Raw genomic sequence first — 20,452 nt, forward strand, 5'->3', positions numbered from 1 at the left:
TTGCTTATCGAAAGGTTTCTAAAACTGCCTTACTGCCCCAAAATCTGAAACTTCAGGGTGGGATGGGGGCGGCTATCCTCCTGCCCCATTGACGGGTCATATGAAACTATCCCATGCTCTTTCATGTGGTTTTAGTTATATTTATTTCGCACTCTTGACTGCGAAGATATTACGTTTGGAAATAGAATTTATTTGCTGAGCAAACCTGAACCTTATTGAAAATGGACTTGGATCCATTGCGCTCTGAACGCCCCAAATATTACTTTTCTTCAATGAATTATTGACCTAAAAAACAACCAATTACATAGGCTTGCAGAAAATATTCTAAATTTAGCACAACATTAAGTATGCTTCAAACATTACTTTTCAAAAATTTATTATTTTAAGATAATTTTCTTAGCATGAGTGTTCTGAAATAGTAATCAAATTTTTGCAACTAAAAATCCCAGCCGCCTCCACGAAACGCGATCTTGACCCCTAAGAGCGTAATTAGGAAACTTTCAGAAGCAGTAACTCCAAAATGACTTGTTTTAAGGCTAAAATAACCGCATAAGCATATTTCTGGTAAAGTTCTAGAATTAAAAGATTGAACATGACTCCATTTGCATTTGAAATTGTGAATACCAATCAAAGATGACCGCTATGATGCTTGATAGCACCATCTGATGTGTCAGATCATTTGAAAGTTTCATTATTCTCCCTCAACTCGTTCTCAACGCACAAGGGTGGTGAGGACTTTTGTTTCACCATGCATATTGATAGATTATGTGAAATCTCCATAGTAGATAGATTTTAAAATCTACCTAAAAAGCTTATTACAACCAAGAAAGTGCTTATCAGAGTCACTGGCAAGAGGATGTAATAAAAAGGGGTCGTTATATGAAATAAGTTGACAATTACTAATCTATACTGAAATATTCTGTACAGTGGTCTTAACCAGGATAAAATAAATGAAAAAAGTCGGTTGCAAGTAAAGAGAAAAAAGTCTTAATAAACAAGTTATTACATGATTTTGAAATATGTTTAAAGTCGTGTTTTAAACTGTTTTATAAAACATGTTTTTTTTTTTCGTCTGTGTTTAAAACATGTTTAAAACATTTTGAGCATCTTTTTCATGTTTTAAACACATGTTTTGTTCTTTTTCAAATAAAACTATTTTTTCCAACCCTGGTGAGTGACAGAGCAAAGACTAAGAGTCTGCCCATTCCCTTCACTCCGGTCTGTCGTAAGGAGATAGGAAAAAAAAAAAAAAAACTTCTGTCACAAAAATTATTTGAATACATTGTACGTAAGGTCAGGCGTTTAAAAGACTGTCCTATGACAGCAGCATACGCCTGAAAGGGCCAAGCCAGAACACATGCACAAACGGTAACATCAATCATTGTAATTTGCGTTAAAAATTTTATTCCGTCTTTCCTTATTCGTATACAGGAATAAATTTTCATAATTGTTCCTAGTTTTTAAAAAATATTTTTCTTTGTATTAATTGGGAAGGTACTACATTATAGAGCCACTCCTGGATATAATAAAATTTATGAACAATCATCACACACATCACAAATGCAAGTGAACTAATTATTAATGTTAAACTTTTCTTACAAATTACAAGTTTCACTTGCACGTCAAAACATTCTTAACTGTCAGTCTACAAACTTTCTCATTATATGAACAAATAGTTCCTGGCAATAATTTTCTGCTTATATTCAGTCAACATCCTAAACAGCCATGCATTCTATCATTCTTGAATTCAGTGTTTAATCTCTCAGACCACGTGGACTACACCACGACTTCTGCTATGCTTTGACATACAGAGCAACTCAGTCAGTTGAATTATATATTGTATATGATCAATCGAGGAAGGAATCGATTTTTATATCACACAAGTTACTACAAGTAAGATTTTATATAGCAGCGATGTAATGTATGGATGTTCAGGAAGCGAATTAGGTAACATAGTGATTAGAACATCGGCACGGTTCGCCGGTGATTCAGATTCGAATATCAGTTCAGTTGTGCGTTTTTTCTTTTTTTTTTTCTTTTTTTTTTACCCCTTTAATATAATTGAATTTGTACGTATAGAGAAATTGGTGTTATGTGAAACTGGTTATTTTTATTTAGTTTTCTATTTGGTAAAAAGAAAATTAAAGCACAGGAACAGGAAAGACATTTGTTCCTGAGACAGAGATAATGGGAACACAAAAAATAAAAGGAAGCCATTTCGAAGTTTTAATTCACCACCAGAGGAAACTGACAGTTATCAGCAAATATAGCCAGAAATAAATTTTCCTTCCTTTCTTTTGATTCTTATCCTACGCACCAAAAACACTTTTGTTAACTCACCTGTAGAACGTTCTGGTGGCTTCCTTGGTTCGAAGATCAAAACATTTCATTGTACCATCTTGAGAACCCGAGATAAGCCACGTTGGCTCTGATCCGTGAAAACTAACTTTATTTACAGTTCGCTTATGGTCGCTGAACACATGTTCCTGTTTCGAACGAGACGGTCGATTCAAGTTCCACAAAACAACTGCTCCGTTTGTGGCAGCCGTTGCAAGAAGGTGATCTGTAAAGAGACACAAATTCAGGTATTCAAATATTCAATATGATATTGTATAACTGCAATATATTTACAGTTCTGAAAGTACTATCAAACTCCATAATCTTATCATTCTACTTAGATTTCTGTAATTCCTGAATTTTCTTTAAACTTCCAAGTTTTCGACTCTCACCTGTCTGTCATGACAATAAAAATACTAACATGATTTGGCAACCTTAAAATAAAGAACAAGAAAGGCACACAAATTGACTTCGCCATCTTCCTCTGTTAATCACTGATTTTCTATAAAACACAGCTCCTCCCATGGTAAGTCCGTCCCATTTCTATTCCTTGATGTTTCTATTCTGTTTCTTCTTGTTTTTAACCTCCAGGGGAGAGTCGAAAGCTTGGAAGTTTAAAGAAAATTTAGGAATTACAGAAACCTGGAAGTAGAATAATAGTTAGAATTCCTAAGCGTGGTTTTGCATTGTCCATAATTTTAATTAAACGCGGAGAATTAACTTAGACAATGCGAACCTCTTCATTACGTATTTGCATAATTATAATTTTTTGACAGCCTTCCTTAATAGTTTTAAGAGAAAAGGTAAAATTTAGAAAGTGCCCTCTATTAAAAAAAGAAAATTTTAAAAGAAAATTATTTACAGAAGAAAAGAAAAGCACTGCAACAGAAAAACACTCACTAAAGCACCCATATAATAATCAATGCATACATTTCAACAACCGATTGCCATCATCCTCAGTGTGCGTTCCGTAAGAAATCATGGTGTCAGTAGTACATTTTCTACGAGGGTTGTTTCAGGGAGAAACACGTGAGATGGCGAAACGCAAACTAGTCAAATCTATTCATTGAAGATCGCACACCATCCATACCAAAAGGCACAGTCTGGTGTTCAATAATTGTCGAGTAGGGAGTGTGAAACTGTATCGACTGCAATCGAAGCGCCAGCCAAGTGTGAACGACATGATGTACTAATTCGATTTCTCCAGGCTGAAGGGCACAATATAGCCGCCATTAATCGTCGAATGATTAAAGCTACACGGTGAGAGAAGTTAAGGGTGAATCTGTGACGGAGGACGAACGCATGAATAATGTGGCTAGTGAAAAGAATAAATTATGGTTTCTGAACTGTCTGATCTTGGAATTTCAGAGGAATCAGCAGCCACCTGGAGAAACTGAAATTGAATCATGTCGTTCACACTTGGCGGGCGCTTCGATTGCACTCGATACGGTTTCACGCTCACTACTCCATAATGATTCAACTCCAAAGTCTTGTCTTTTGGTGTGGAGGATATGCGGTCTACTATCAACAGATCTGACTAATCTGCATTTAGCCATATTATGTGGTTTTCCTCCGGTGACTTAAGAGCTTGAAAAAATAAAATAAAATAAAAAAAGATAGAACAAAAAGGCCCTCATGACTAGTTTCGTCCAGCGTTAATGGATTTTAAATTATTGTCTTTAGATTTCCTTGCCAGGCAAAAGATGCCTCTAAATTATACGAGGTTTGTTTTAAAAAATCCGACTTTTACTCGTAAAAACATTTGTATATGTAGATACCATAATCTTACATTACTTTTCTTCAAAGCAGTCCCCTTTGGCTGCTACACACTTCTTCCAACGGTTCTCCCACTGTTGGAAGCAGCGCTGGAACACCTCTTTAGGGATTGCGCGCAGCTGGTTCGCTACGTTCTGCATTATGAAACTGAAATTTGGCTCCTTTCAGGGACACTTTCAGTTTGGGAAGCCTCACAAACCACGAGAAAACTACGTTTGGCCAAGAAAGTTTGAATTTGTTGACAACACTTGATCCGTGAGATGCTCATGGAACCATCTAAAAAAAAAACACCTTTTTGATCTTGCTGATCGCTTCCTCTTTGGATTTTCTAAGCTTGACTCGAAATTAACCCTCGTATCACCAAGGCTAGCAAATTACGTTAAGCACCAAAGAGGGGTGCAGGGGCACTCCATATGGAAATAGTTTAATACTTATGTAACACTGTGCTTATGCTTTATAATTACGCTTGAAAGTAACAAATAAATGAATTTACCATATTTTAGCCTATTTTTTATTGTATTTAGGCGCTTGCATTGTATAAATTTATGCACAGAAAATACAGGAACAGTGAATAAAAATATTGAAGCTAGGGTGCATGTGCACCCCCCACCCCACCCCTTGGTGTTACGAAGGTTAAGTGCAGTAACGTTATTCAAGTGTTTCAGTAATTCTGTCAGAAACGAAATTCAGACGCTGCTCACTTACATCTCCTTATCCATCGACGGTCCGCCGTCGATACTTCTGCAAGGCTGAAAAAAAAATCCATGAGGACTATCTGCATACGTGCATCAAACCACTCCTTCACAACTACATTTTAAAAGTTTGAAAATTTATTGAAAGAAAGGAAAAATTACAATAAATATAGTATAAATTACATTTACCTCGGTATTTACGAAAAAAAAGGTCGGATACATTTTGAACAAACCTCGTATATTTGTACAATCCTACCTTGTTAGTAGCACTTCACTTGAAATGAAGAATCAGTATGGATACCACTGGTAGTTACTTCTTAAACCTGTGTTAGTTTTCCACCTTAACTATACACAAAGTTTCTTGTCACTTTAATGGTAGCCTGTAACTTACATAACCGTACCTAGCACACCTGTGACTATCCCTTCACATGATATGAAGAAAAGGTGCGAATATCCCACTAAACCACTTTCTAATCAGTATTATTTTCCATTTTACCGCTACTCAATTAAAATTGTAACAATGCTGTGCTCCAACCTTACACATTCCTTAATAAATTAAACTTTAGTTCTCTAATGGAGAAAACTAATCGGTATATGAAGTTTTACAAGCTCTATGGTTTATTAAAGGTACGTGTACTACGAATGACGACAATCAGCCGTGGAAACATGTGTGCAGAATTTTTATATGGGTGTTTCGGTGAGTACTTTTTCTGATTAATTGGTATGCATCCTATCATGTCACTAAATACACTCTTAAGATAGTACAGAAATAAACTGAAACAATTTGTTACCTTCATTTGTATTCCATGCCACGTCATTACAAGAGAAATTCAAATTCAGATTTTTACCAACTCGAAGATTGTAACATTCCACGAATTCTTCTTCTTCAATGGAGAATACTTTAAACACTGCAAATAGAATAGAAAATTATACCTAGCAAATTAAAAGAAGTTTAAATTCCTTTAATATATTGATATACAAAAATTACAATATGGATGACATATCATTAACAATGTACAATCATTGCTAAAAGTGCATATCCATCTCGTAATTTTTAACGACATAAATCAACACTGAAACAGTAAATTTTACTATGTTTCACTATTTCTGGTATCAATAATCAAGAACAAGAGCTGAAACAATATTTATTCTTGGGATTCTGAATTTATACATAAAAAAGTAGAACTTCCTGTTTCAATGTTGATTTATGTCGTTAAAAATTACGAGATGGATATGCACTTTTAGTAATGATTTACATTGTTAATGATATGTCATCCAAATTAATTGTACTTTAAGAACAGAAATTTTCTTCTTAAAGGAGATGATAAAGGTAAATGTCATAGCAAATATCGTTAAGTAGAGCCTTTCTATTTCAAATGTGCCCTCGGAAAATATGTGAAACATACTTCGGTCCCACCCCCGCCACTCTCTTACGGATGAAACCTTTCCTTTGCTTCATGGAAAGAAGTGAATTATTTTAGCTGTGTTGCTAATTTGTCATTCAGTCGTTTGGTCTTAGCGAGTGAAGATTGTAGGCTACATAGTATAGCTAACAAGAAGAGCACAGCGAAGCCCGTCAATGTGGCAACCCTGTCCACATCCAACTATTGATACATCACGGCCACAGCAGCGCCAGCAGGGGCACACTTGAAATAGAGCTTGGACTTAATCAGGTAAATAAAAATACTAAAGTTACAATTAATCTTTTCCTCTTACGGGAGAGAAGACACAGGGAAAATGCATAATATTTCGTCCATTGGACTTCATCAACCGAATAAATGGAGTAAAAAACCATTACAAAACAAAAATGACATACGTACCATTTCTGCCAGCAATTACAACTTGCGAGTGATCTTTATTAAGTGCAAGAGCATTAGCAGGACCCTCTTGCATCACATACATCGTTCGCGAAGACATAACTGGTGGAATCTGAAATAATAATAATAATAACATCAATAAAGCATTCACCAAAGAACCAAAAAGAAAATTATATGATAAAATCTGATTTAAATCGATACTTTAAATATTTTTAGGTCTTTTCTTGAAACAAGTACAAGGACTTTTGTCCTAATAAGTATTTCAAATCTCCGTTGGTTCAACTACTAAATATTTTACTTTTCATAAATTCATATGTGCAGTGCCGCATTTAGAAGCTCGGCGCCCCTTGAGACTTTTGTAGTCGGTGCTCCCAATAATTACATGTTTCATCATTCTTTCATTCCTAACTTAAAAACAAAACTTATATAACTAAATTATGCTTAATTAGTGAATTAACAATTTATTATAGTTAAATACCACTCACTAGATGCTGCAGCTACAATTAAATAACAAAAACAACAAATGGAAAATATGTTCTGAATTGTTTTTAGATTTCTTACGCTATCATTAAACATGTTAGAATAGTAAAAAAGAATTGTTCATTAAAAAAGTATATCTGCTCTTGATTTTTTAACTTTTTCACACGAAAAAAGAATATTATTTAATTTTTAAATTTTGCGTCCTCCAAAAATTTTGCGTTCTAGGCATGGGCCTAGTTGGCCTAATGGGAAATGCGGCACTGCATATGTGGTAGAAAACTGTTAGTAAAATGCTCCATAAATTTAAATTTCTCTGTCACTGAGGAACAAGGAAAAATAATATAATATATGATCTTTATTACATTTTTCTAAAATATTTTAAAGATTACTGCACTTTAAAAAAAATAATTTTAAAAGATTTCTGAAAATGGAACACTCCATAGGATACACAATATGAGAATATTACATTTTAGAATATTTGAACACAGATTATGACTATTATTACACTGTAATCTACGTTGTAGAAACAATTTCATATCTAATATTCAGAAGCAAGAAATTTCTGAGGTTAGTATACCAATATAACACATGAAAAATCGAAGAAACTTATTACTGGAAAATTTAATGCATTTATTTCATTATTCACCTACCTTCGTATTTACCTTAATCATTTAATTAACACTTCTATCTTTTCTACATTATATGTTCATTGCGGGCCGCGGTGACTCAGCGGTAGAGGACTCTGGTATAGGGGTCCTTGGTTCGATCTCAGCTCGCGCCAAGTGAGCTTTGTGGTGGACAAACATTGTGTGTGTGGGTTTTCTCAGGGTTCTCCCGTTTCCTCACACTTTCTTCATTCCACCATTTCATTCATATTTCATCTTCACCGTCTCCTTTAGCCTAACCGGCATAACTCTGGGAAGTAAAATTTAAAGATTTCATTTCTTTTGTTAAAACAGCGCAGCGGTTGTTTCTAAAGAGTTATTTATATAAAAGTATACAGTGAACAGAAAGTTCATTTCGAAGTGTGTCTTGTTAGTATAATGTTAAAAGGGGAACCAATTTCGAGAAAACTCTCTGCTATATATAAACATGACAGTTTTTTTTAGTAGTCCCGATCTTAGAATTTTTCTGAACCTGATGTGTTGGACAGGAGTGCATTTTAACCAATTTATTCGAAGGATTGGTTAATTTTTAGAACAGTTTAGATAAAAATATCTGTTATCAAAACTGCTGATGCAAATTGAGAAACTATTGTCAAGAAGACCCTGGGTTATCCAATCACAACAGAAATTATGGTACAATCCATGTGGTCTGAGTTATTGACTAACAACAAGAATGTAGGGCTGTTCGGGGAACCGATTGGGTAACATAGTAGTTAGCCGGAGATTCGGATTTGATTCTCGGTCCAGTCGTGTACTTTTTCACTTTTTGTCTATAATGAAAAAGAGGTATACACAAAGAAATAGTCTGTAACGGAGTCGAACATTAATACTACGTATTAGAGCTGTAATTCATATATAGAAGATAGTCACTACAAATGTGAATCTATCATAAGCCCTACAGAAAGTGATATTATAGGATCGATGGAAGAGTACTTGCTTTATTTTATGCTGCAAAAAGTTTCTTTGTAGCTGAGTAGTAATTCTGTATTATATTGTTAAAAGTTCTCCAATGATGATTAAAAGTGTCATATATTTAACTAAAAACTGTATGTCATACATTAAACTAAATACATGGAAGCTCGCCGTGACCATAATACTGCAAATTATAGATATGTTAAAATATCAAATTATACTTTCGACATAGTGGATGCTTTCAGATATCTAGGATTAACATTAATAGACCACCATATCTACGAAGAAGTTAAATGTGGACTGAAAGCAAGGAAATCGTGTTATTATTCAATTCAAAATTTTTTGTCTTCGCGAATCCTGTTGTAGAGTTTGAAGCTTAACATGTATAAAACTATAATTATGCCTGTTGTACTGTACGGTTGCGAATCGCTTACTTTAATGGAAGAATATATACTGAAAGTATTTGAAAGTAAAATCTTATGGCGAATATTAGGACCGAGGACGAGAGGGAAAAGGGAATGGCGGAAACTTCATAACGAGGAACTGCATAATTTACCTAATATTGTTAGGGGCATTAAGTCTACGACACTCAAGTGAGCACGTCATGCAGCCAGTATGGAAGAAAATAGAAACGTTTTCAAAACTTTAACGGAAAAATACCATTAGGAAGACCTAGATGCAGATGGGAGGAAAATATTAAGATGGTTCTCGCAGAAATAGGAATATCAAGTAGAAATTGTATCCAGTTGGCTAAGTCAGTGGAGAGTATTTGTGAATGCAGTATTGAACTTCTGGGTTCCATCGGCCACAGAGTTAGTTTCTTTAAGCAATATATAAAACTTCATAATTAGCAGGCAAGACAATTGAAAGCTTTTCTTTCACTTTAACCTAGGGTCCCTTTCTTTCTCTTATCCACAATCACATTTTATGGAAAGCATACAGAATCATAGCTGCACAAGAAACTTGATTTTAATTCTGCTTGATTTGCGTCAGTTGTCTGCGGCGATCTAGCCCTCCTCACTGGTCTCATGACTAGTGCATGCGCGTTTGGTGCATGTGATTCCGGGTTTAATTCTCGGCAGATCATTAAAGGAAATTTCTAGTTTAATGTCACCCGTTTATGCACACCAAGGGTAAGGGAGACGGTGATGATGAAAATGAATGAAATGGTAGGACAAAGAAAGTGTATCTTATCTCCTGAACTTTTCCACATGTACACCTTCTTTTTATTTCTTAAACCACATACTCGTCACCTCCGTATCATGTTGCCTACAGAAATCGATAAGCATTTGGTCCCCTGCACTTCTTTACCTAGTAGAAATGGTTCCACCACCTTATCCGCAACTCCTTCTTTTATTACGGTGTTGAAGTCTCTCATTACTATGGCGTTGACCTTCCCTCCTGATGAAGTATGTCACTACTCTCGTAATAATTTCAGGGTTTGAAAAAACCCGTTTTTTAAAAAAAAGCCCAACCCACCTGGGTCCATGTGGGTTTTTTCGGGTTTAATTGTTTTTTTTCGGGTTTAATTGGTTTTTTCGGGTTTAATTGGTTTTTCGGGTTTAATTGGGTTTTTTCGAAATATTTCAATGTTTTTAGGGTAAAAGTGTTAAAATGAGATTTATATTTTAAGATTAACATTGTCACAATTGTCACAACAATTTTCTATTCACTGCAGTTTTGGAAAAACGGCCGCCATTTTGAAATTTTACGTTGGATTGCTGCCAAAGTATATACAGCTAATTTAGAGTGTCTCGTGCTTCTACTCTGAACATGTCAACTTAAAAGACCAAAAAAATGCACTTTGTACCGTGGATATCCGCTATCTTGAAAAAATGGCCGCCATTTTGAAATTTTACGTTGGTGTGCCGCCAAAATCTATACAGGAAATTTAGTGTGTCTCATGCTTGTACTCTGAAGACCGAAAGTGATACCCTGTTGTATGTGTGGTACAGGCAGACAAACGAACAAATGTAGATCGAATCATCCCAGGAGCCTCAGTGACGTTCGCCAAATATGAACACCAAATATATTAATATAAAACAAAGATATATAATTCATGTTTTATAAAATAAATGTTTCAAAATGTCTTATACGACAAAAATATTTTCCAGTGCAAAATAAATAGTTTTATTGTTGGAGTCATGGGCGGCGGTTAGGGGGGCAAAGGGGGCAGGTGCCCCCCACTTTTTTTGAAATTACCCATTAATGTATATAGTTTCATTTGGAAATATAAAGTTTGGTATGTATTATTGGTTCATAGAATAAAAATGGTGCCATAAAATATTTGTTGTTCCATGAATACGCATTGGTTGTCTTCCCGTGGAATTAAGAAAGCTACATGAATTGCGTTTGAACTGCCACTAAAAATGGCCCAAAAATTAACCTATTGGAGCGCCACAATTCGAGCGTACTTTCATTTCTTCTTGTAATTGATCGATATGTTAGTCAGCCGCTCTGGAACTAATTAAGGTAACATTTCGCAAGAAAAGAAGTCCTTCACAAGTTATTCTTTAATTGTACAAAAATCGACAGTTCCTAAAATGCAGTAGCGGTTTCTGACGTAGGGCTACCGGGCTACAGCACGCTTCCTATGTTTGTGTATTTGTGTTAGACTAATTATAGTTCAAAAAATTTTCATCTATTCATTTGTTTAAACTGTTCATCAATTAATAAAATACAGAACTTTCCCATGACAATCTTCTTTTTCAAGCGTGGAGCGCGATTATCAGCGCCTTCAGCAGTGTGGAAGTTGTACTAACGAACCGAGCGGGCTGTACTGAATGGAGCCCGCTTGAACTATACAAGCCTACTCAACAAATATGTCTCTAGCATGGAGCAAAGATCTCAATATGCCTTGTCCACTTTCCTTTTTTTACACCCAGAATAGCTTTCACCGTGCTGTGTTAGGTTGAGCCCGAAGACATTCTGCGCAAGCGCCAAGTATTCCTCTTTCTCGCTTTCTTCTGCTTACTGGCGGCGCTCGCTGCTCAGTTCTGTCTTTTCTCCTCTTTTTTATTTTCTTTAATCCTAAAGGTCCGGGAGCCCAGAATTGTCGGGAGTGTATATTAAATGAATTGAACATTTTTGACACAGATTCAGATCGTAGCAAAATAATAGCGCACACATTTAATGTGCCATCGGTAATAAGGAATCAATTAATGGCGTACAATCTAAAATTAAAGAACACTTTCTTTTGGCACACTACGTCCATTGTTAACCAATTAAATTTGATAATGGGAAGAACTGCATCTCAAAATCAATCGACAAGGGTTTTTTTCCTGTAGTCTTTAAGGGTTTTCCACATTTCTCCTCCTGCTCCCCTCAGCTTGTATCTGTTTTGGAAAAAGTGGCTGTACGACGTATTCCGAGTGGGTCAGCTACTCGATGGAATTTCAAGTCACGAACCGTCAATTCCATCTATGAAAATTAAAATGTTTCGAAAGAGTGTTTTTCAGAACTAGAGAAATCCAACACAGGGAATTCATGTTTTGGTTAGAATTCTTTCACAAAATAATGCCGCATGTGAATATTTTATATAATCAAATTCAGTGCAGGCCTACCATTAAAGTACAAACAACACTTAAATATTTCATTGAAGCCATTGAGAAAATTCGGAATGACACAGACAATATTAGGACAAGTGATATGTTTCTTCCAACATTTGGTGAAAACAAATGTGGGCGGATTATATCTTGCAGAGTACCCAATGCCAAAGGAGTATGTGATCGCATTTCTGCGGATGCGCGAAACCGATTTGAGAAAACAAGCCATTTGGATCCCGCCAAACTTCTGGATTTTGCAAATTTTAGTGATTTTTCCGAAACATTTCTGGACACTGCGGTTGAAAGCTACCCAATGTTAGGTAAGCAGTGCCTTCGAACTGAGCTTTTGGTTCTGTCAGCTTCAGTGGCGGCGTAAGGGCGGGGCGAGCGGTGCCACGACCCCGGGCCCCACTTTGTGGGGGCCCCGACGGTAGGTAAAAAATAATTACTAAGAAACCTTGTTAGCACGAGCCATACAAGGGCCGTCGAGGTTTATAATCCACACCTTCCCTAAATGTACACGCAATTAATTGTCAATCAATATTACACCAAATAACCGATGAAACAACAGAAATATCTGTCTAATAAAGTTAATCAGTGCTGGATTTCCGTATAAGCTAAACAAACTATAAGCTTCGGGAATCACTCTCTGCAGCAAACAGAAAGAATGCTTATGTAAATGAATGTCAAAAATAGAAGTGTATAAATCACGATTGTTTGAAAAGGGGCCCCAACCTACTTCACTGGCCCCGGGCCCCAGTTTGCCTTACGCCGCCACTGGTCAGCTTATCTTTAAAAACAATTTACAGGACAATTTTAGCGAAATAACAACCCTTTTGCAAATAATAGTGACCATACCAATGTCCACAGCAGAGCCTGAGAGATGCTTTTCGTCTCTAAAAAGAATTAAGACATTCGTAAGGAATTTCCGTAGGTCAGGAAGGTTAACTGCCCTTGCCATGCTCTCGATAGAAAAAAGTTTGATCAACAACATGCTAGATTTCAACTCCAGGGTGATAGAAAAGTTTGCCAGCATTAAGAATCGAAGGATGGATATCAACTTCCTCCTTCAGTGGGTAAATACACACACACACACACATTTTATATATATATATATATATATATATATATATATATATATATATATATATATATATATATATATATTGTAGCACGCTTTGTTAATGACAGTACGAGCCGCCACTGCTAAAATGTATTTTCTTCTTTCTGATAATAAGAAATATTTGGATTTTATTTTTTTTCGTTTAACATCCTGTTCAGCAGCGAAGTTATATGAGACGTGGACTTAATGATCAACGTGGAGTCCGAACCCCGTGAGCTGCCCCCGAGAATCGAGCCCGGGTTTCCCACGTCAAAGGCGCGTACGCTGACTGCTTAGCCACAAAGGAGCTCAGTAAGGAATATTAATTTTGCAGTGTAATATACGAGTTTAGGGGTGTACATATACAGTTTTGATATACAATTAAATTTAGTGAATTCAGCATAATTCTAGGTTTTAGGATTATTTTGTATAACTGAAATGTGGAGTGACTAAGTATGAGTTTTGATATATTCCAAGAAAGTGAAAACTGTACTTAATGGCAGCGAACATGTTTCGGGAAGCTGCAAAAGTATTTCTTTAAATGTGTAGCATATGCTAGTAGTATTCACTGTCATCCTAAGAGTAATAAACACATATAACAGCATGCATGGAATTAAAAATATAAGTTGTTCACTAATTTCCAGTTTCAATATAACTTTTGCAAAACAAGCCTCATTATTCATTACTATGATTATTTGATTAATACTATCCTTTCTGTTTATTTGTTTTGCAAATTTGTTATTAAATAGGCCCCTAATCTGATCACACAATTTTCCACAGATATTCAATTTACTTAATAAAATATGAAACAAGATATATGGTATTTTAACTGAAAAAGACAGTATCCTAATAGTTATACAACCTTTCGTCAAACAAAATGTTACAAGCAACCATGAAAACTAACATTGATATCAAATATTCAGATCATGTCTTACCCCCCCCCCTTCCCCACACACACACTTTTAAAGTCCAACCGCCGCCACTGGTTGGAGTTCACTTCCGATACTTTGTGCGTTCAATTACGGGAATTTCCCGAGCACTTGTTGCAAGACGGCTCTTTCCAGAAAATTAATTTAAAACAACTAACACAGACATAATTCATATTTTATAAAGTAAATGTTTCAAAATGTCTTAAATGAAATTCGATATCTTCCAGCGTAAAATAAATAGTGTTATTGTTGAATTATTCAGTTACGACGCTTTGTGCGTTGAATTGTGGGAATTTCCCGAGCACTTCTTTCGCGACGGTTATTTATTTATTTATTTATTTATTTTTATGCAGCTTTTTCTTGGTGTACATCGAAACTTCAGCTAGTAAGCAAGTTTGAATTCAGCATTTGAAATAGTAAGAGTTACGTAACCTTCGGAACTCCGAGCATTAAGCTTCTTAAATTTGACAAGAATTTTTACGCTATTGCTGGTGTTCATTCTGCGAAATGCTTATTTGAAGAGTAGCAACAAGTAAGTGAACTAAACTGTTGTTGTTGGAAAACCAAATTTTACTGAAGAATACTTGTGTTACCATCAAAGGTAATAAAACAATAATACTAATAGTTTTACTAATGCACTACATATTTACTGGTAGTACCAGTACCTATGGCCTTAAACCCGATGAGGGATAACGTCTCTCGGCGTCGCCGAGTTAGCAAGCAATCTTTTCACGCAAAGTATTTTCTAAAATATAAAATTGCATACCTTACTTCAAACAGGCTATAAGCATAATCTACACATTAATTTGTTCTATAATTACCTCAAGCTAAGTTTTTTAAAAATTATTTGTTAATTCATTCAGTGCATTCAGAAGTCTATAAAAGTCTTATGTTGTATACCTTAACGTGAAGCATCTAATTTGCTCAGGAAAGTACAAAATCTGATAAAAATCACTTTCAATGTAATCACCTTAGTTGTACCAACAATATACTAACAAAAAGCTTAAAAACCCAGGTGGGTTTTAAGGTGGTTTTTTTCAGGTGGGTCCAACCCGAAAAAACCCGGTGGGTTTTTTCGGGCTGGGCCCACTTGGGCAAACCCTGAATAATTTACTTCTACTTCATTGTCATCATGGTCGGTTGTTAGCATATATACTTGTATTATCATAATATACACTAGTTTTGCATTTAGTTTTACGAACATCAAGCGGTCACTGCAGCGTTCCACTTTGATTATATTTCTTGCTACTTCGTTCTTCATTGCTATAGCGACATTATTCTTGGCCTTAACGCCACCCGAATAGAATATTGTGTAATTTTCCGATATTGTCTCACCTTTTCCAGGCCATTTCACTTCACTTAAGCCCACTATGTTCACTTTACATTTATCCATTTTTAGTTTTAAATTTTCAAGTTTAACCCCACGTCGTAAAATCTGTACGTTCTTGGTTTTTATGCTCAAATGAAAGTTATTATTATTTTCTCCTCTGATGATTCTTCCCGGAATAGTCCCTACCCAGAGATCCGAACAAGGGACTATTTTACGTCCGGAAGAACCATCATCATATTTATTCTCTTCCTTCGTCCCTCCTGAGAAAAAGATAATGTGGTAGTTTTCCCATTTTCTTTCCACATCTCCATGCCATTGACCACGGGTGGTTCATCCACCTTTTAGGACAGTTTCGCCTCCTAAGGACAGAAGGTGCCCTGACATCCACCCACTCATCCGCCCTCCGAGAAGGCCGTTGGCACTTGGTAGAGGCTGACTCCTTATCCCGGGAGTCAGTCGGTCCCTACCTACATTAGTCGCCTAAGGGTAAATGCATACCGAAGCTACTTGGCGATCGAGGTCAAGATTTAAGTCGCGGTCGCACCTCTATACTGACACAAACATATGGATTCAAATGTGTAAGTACATGCCGAAGATGTACGCTACATCGCGACCTAGAGGTCGACCGCGAGGGTGAATTAGTGGTCGCGATGATAAACAAACCGAGTTTGTTTTTACATCGATGTTCAGCGGAAGCATCGCTGTGGCTCGTGTTCTCATTGGTTCTCCCTGAAGCGCTGCACGGAATAAAGTTTTCATTTGTTTAGAATTTCGTCTAAAGAGGATTGTGTGTATCTACGCTCGAGAGGTTTTGCTGCAATATTAAATTTGATTATGAAAGGCATATTAATAGAAAATTTTTGAGTTTTACGCCCCACGGTTATGTCGGCTAGGCTAAAGGAGATGGTGATGATGAGCAATGAATGAAATGGTGGAATGAAGGAAGTGGGAGGACCTCGACGAAACCCACGCACACGGTGTTTGTCCATCACAAAATTCACTTGGCGGGAGCAGGGTTTGAACCCGGGGCCCCATGCACCAGAGGTGAACGCTCTACCACTGAGCCACCGCAGCCCCAAGATTAATAGAACTAATGAGGAATGTTCCAGCAATATGAGATAATAAGCACAAACAACATCATAATAGGCACCTTTTAAATAGAGAATGGAAGAAAATAGCATCTGAAATGGGAATGTCAGATAATTTATTCATATTTGTTTGAGATTTATACTGTAGCTTATTATTATATAAGGCAGTGGCGGTTACAGGCAGGGGGTTTTCGGGCTGAAGTCCGTAAATTGTGGAATTTCTAAAGAAAAAAGAAGCTACTGTTAATCATATCTATGCTTTAAAACTCTACGCCCTCCTTCCCCCAATTCCGAGATTAATAAAAAAAAAGCGTGTCTTCTAAGTCCTTTACTGATATAAGGTAAAGAAACACCTGTAAAGACAGACACGTATCCATAGGGAGGAAACGTCGAATAATGGAATTGCGATGACGAAACTTTACCCCCTCTACCTCGAAACCTGAGAACATGTCTGTTTTTTTATTATTACTATTTTACTTTGAAATGATTTCTCGCCTGAGTGCTGAAAGAGGGCGTGTCTTCACAGAAAATTGAAAAAATGTAAAAGTCTTTGATTCATTGATAGAGCTGGATCAGAGATGAGACTCAAAATATTTTTGCAAAACAAGAGAGGAGATTTTGGCATTTTTCATATCTCGTGTCCGTCCATCCCTATTTATAAATTATTTAGTCGTTTCAATTTAAAAATGTGGTTTCGAGTTATTTTTATGCACTGACGGAATAATTTCACACGCGTCACAGTAATGTTTCTCCTGAAACTGAAAACTTACAGCGAGAGTGCGACCTCCTCGCTATGCGCGCTCTTCATCCATCGCGGCCTAGACATCGAGGACGCGACCGCGGATTAAACCTCCACCTCGATCGCGAGGTATCTTCGGTATGTATTTACCCTAACACGTTGCCAGCTTTTATACGCGAGGAGATATATGTTGGGATTTTCCCTTCGTTTAGGATGAGACCCGAAGGCTTTCTTAAATCTCTCTAGTACTTCTAGAAAGCATACCTAGAAAAAGTAAATTGTGCTAACGGAAAATTAAGTGCTCTAAAGGTACTAGCAATATATTTGTAGCCATTACTTTCTTTGCCCAATCTGTACACGTATGGGTGTAATTCTTGCATATGAATGTAACACTTTCAAGCAAAATATAGGATTACGAATATGGGGACTTCTTTTTTGAAAGTTCACAAGAAAAATTTGTTAATTCATAAACGAACACTGGACTTATTTTGATTATTACCAAACTTACTTATGTAGGCGCCAAATATGTAATTCATGTATGAACAGAGTAACAGCATTACGAAGGGAACAACACAGGGTGAAGACTAGACTAGTATGTGTAAATTCTTTTCCAGACAATGACTGCCAATAGCGTCTGCCCTATCCCTCAGTTGTACATGCCTTCGCGCTCTATCGCCTTATCCGACCTCACATTCTCTATTCGGTTACAAAACACCCCGTCGTGTAAGACTATTTAGTAAAATGAACAGTGGACATTGGAATAATAGTTTCCATGGCATATAAGTTTGCACACACAATAAATCTGCAGGCAGTTAAGTGTTTAGAATGTATTGAGATACTATTTATACCAATAAATGTTATGTTAAAATATTTTATTTAAAGTTTCCTTTCTTCTTAATTTGCATGAAGCTATTTTATTATAATTTAGCCCGATTCATAACGAAAATTTATTAAATTCCCTCTAGGGCGAGTAACACTTAAAGACCGTATTCTTGATAAGCCCGCTCTGTAGAAATGAATTAGCTAAACCATATCGGTACTATAACATTTCTGATTTTGAAAGAGGAACATATAAGAAACAGGAATATATATGGATCTTATCTGTAACATACATAAAACGCGAGATTACATAATACAAAATCTGATAAGAATGTATTGATAAACACGGAAACTACATTAAGCAGTGTTGTAAATCGTGAACTTTAATGATCGAACTATCCGACTCGTTTCATTTGATATGATTTGAGTTCAGTGTCTTTTTCAGTAGTGAGGCTACATGAGACGTGAACCTACAGCTTAACGTCGGATTCGAACATGTGCTCCTGTCGTTAAACAAACCCAGGTCCCGCACGCCAAAGGCGCATACCCTAACAGCTAAGCTATGATAGAGCCCGCAACTCGTTTCAATGACTGACCTGAAGTAACGTACTGGCAATGATGATATTGTCCAAAAATAGTGTAAGGGAATGCCGGAACTCAGTGATGTGGTATTAAAACGTCACAGAAAATTGACATAGAAGTTTGAATTACCGAACATTGGAATGCATAAAACGTTAGGATTTCAAGGAACCTCCTACATATATAATAAATTAGAAATAAGGGCCTATGTTTAGCAGAAGGGGTCCAGCTCTTTTCTCTAAAAAAACGTTATAATTTTGGTAATTTATGTTCACATTCGCTTAGTTTAGGGTAGGTTAGGTTTGTTTAGTTTATGTTATATTAGTGTAGGGTTCCCCATAATTTTACCAAAAATGATAGAATTTCGTTTATTTCTACTAACATTAGATTAGTTTAGATTTGGTTACGTTATGGTACGTCTAAGTACTTGCATCATTCATTTCTCCTGTAAATTTTGTGTTTTTTACATGCTTCTGGACCCCTTGTGCTAAACATACTCAGAAATAAGAAATGCAAGGCGTGCCATAAGCAAACCATGATGATGTGACGTGGTCTGTGAAGACAGTGTATAGAGTGATCATAGAAGAGACGCAAAGCTATGTTACATGCAAGACGCGATTTTTATGATTATAAAGTGTTTTTCAACTACCCTCGTTTACGAGTATACTCACTGTCGCTGACGCACCTAATCTCTACGGAACACACCTGCTGTGATCTGCCCTTACTCGGTTAGATTGGATTACTTCTTTAGTGCCTACCTAGCACAAGTTGGTTTGTGTTTATAAAGTTCAATTGTGTCTTATGCATTGTAGATTTTATGCCAAATATGCACATTGCACATGCTGTATTTATACATAGCACTCCCAAAGTCAATATGCACTTATTAATGCAACATCTCCCTCAAGAAACACTTTCTAAGGCAGTTAAGAACGTATTTGCTATTAACATACGTTAATATTTTATCAATGTAAGTATGCCCTCATAAAATGGGTTAACACATAATATTCTTTAAATACTCCCCTTTAATATGTATGTTCCTCTTATTTAGCGACTCCACAATAAATTATTGTAAGACCGCAACTATAAACAGTACACTAGTCATTCAAGTACAGTGGTATTTACTTAGAATTCTACGTCAGTTTTTAGAGCAGTAATGTAGGTAGTTTACAAATTAATCAATTACTCAATTTTCTAAATAATGAACTTAATCGTTTAAATTATAAATAAAGCATTTATAAAATGTCAACAATCACCTTCCGTCCTAACTGAATGTGATTTGTATCCTGCAGACGACCATCCATGGCTCTAAGTCAAATTATTCATGAAGTATCCCTAACTTACCCACTCAATTATTTTAAATAAACCTTCCAATGACCATTGGCATGGACATATCTTATCCTCCCATTGTTTGGAAAGTTTAAATAAGATATATCAGAGAACTTAACCAACTTATCTTTTTATTTTTGCAAGCAACAAGCAGCGAATTTCGTTCTTCTTTTGTTATCAGTGTATCTAGACACTACTAATTGATAATAAATTATATTTAGTTGATAAACGAATATAACTTTTAAAATTATGATAACTCAAAAAATACAATGCTAATTGCATTTTGAATTACTTTATATTATTTGAATTTTAAATA

At 36.0% G+C, this 20,452-nt stretch overlaps 1 protein-coding gene across 2 annotated transcripts in view; it reads right to left on the minus strand.

Moving 5' to 3' along the window:
- Wdr24 (WD repeat domain 24) overlaps positions 1–20,314 on the minus strand; it is a 44,463-nt gene extending 24,149 nt beyond the window's left edge. The window contains exons 1-4 of one of the 2 annotated variants that reach the window (XM_081741510.1): positions 20,064–20,314; positions 6,626–6,734; positions 5,597–5,713; positions 2,341–2,563 (exon numbers count right to left, since the gene is read on the minus strand). In XM_081741510.1, coding sequence (XP_081597636.1) covers positions 2,341–2,563; positions 5,597–5,713; positions 6,626–6,734; positions 20,064–20,111 — 497 coding nt within the window. In that variant the 5' untranslated portion in view covers positions 20,112–20,314. The remainder of the gene's footprint in view (positions 1–2,340; positions 2,564–5,596; positions 5,714–6,625; positions 6,735–20,063) is intronic. The other variant, XM_081741511.1, reaches the window with a different exon arrangement.
- Positions 20,315–20,452: the final 138 nt, after the last annotated feature.

The sequence above is a fragment of the Thermobia domestica genome, chromosome 15 (genome assembly GCF_964235325.1).
Source record: "Thermobia domestica chromosome 15, izTheDome1.hap1.1, whole genome shotgun sequence".
In the NCBI taxonomy this organism is placed as follows: Eukaryota; Metazoa; Arthropoda; class Insecta; order Zygentoma; family Lepismatidae; genus Thermobia; species Thermobia domestica.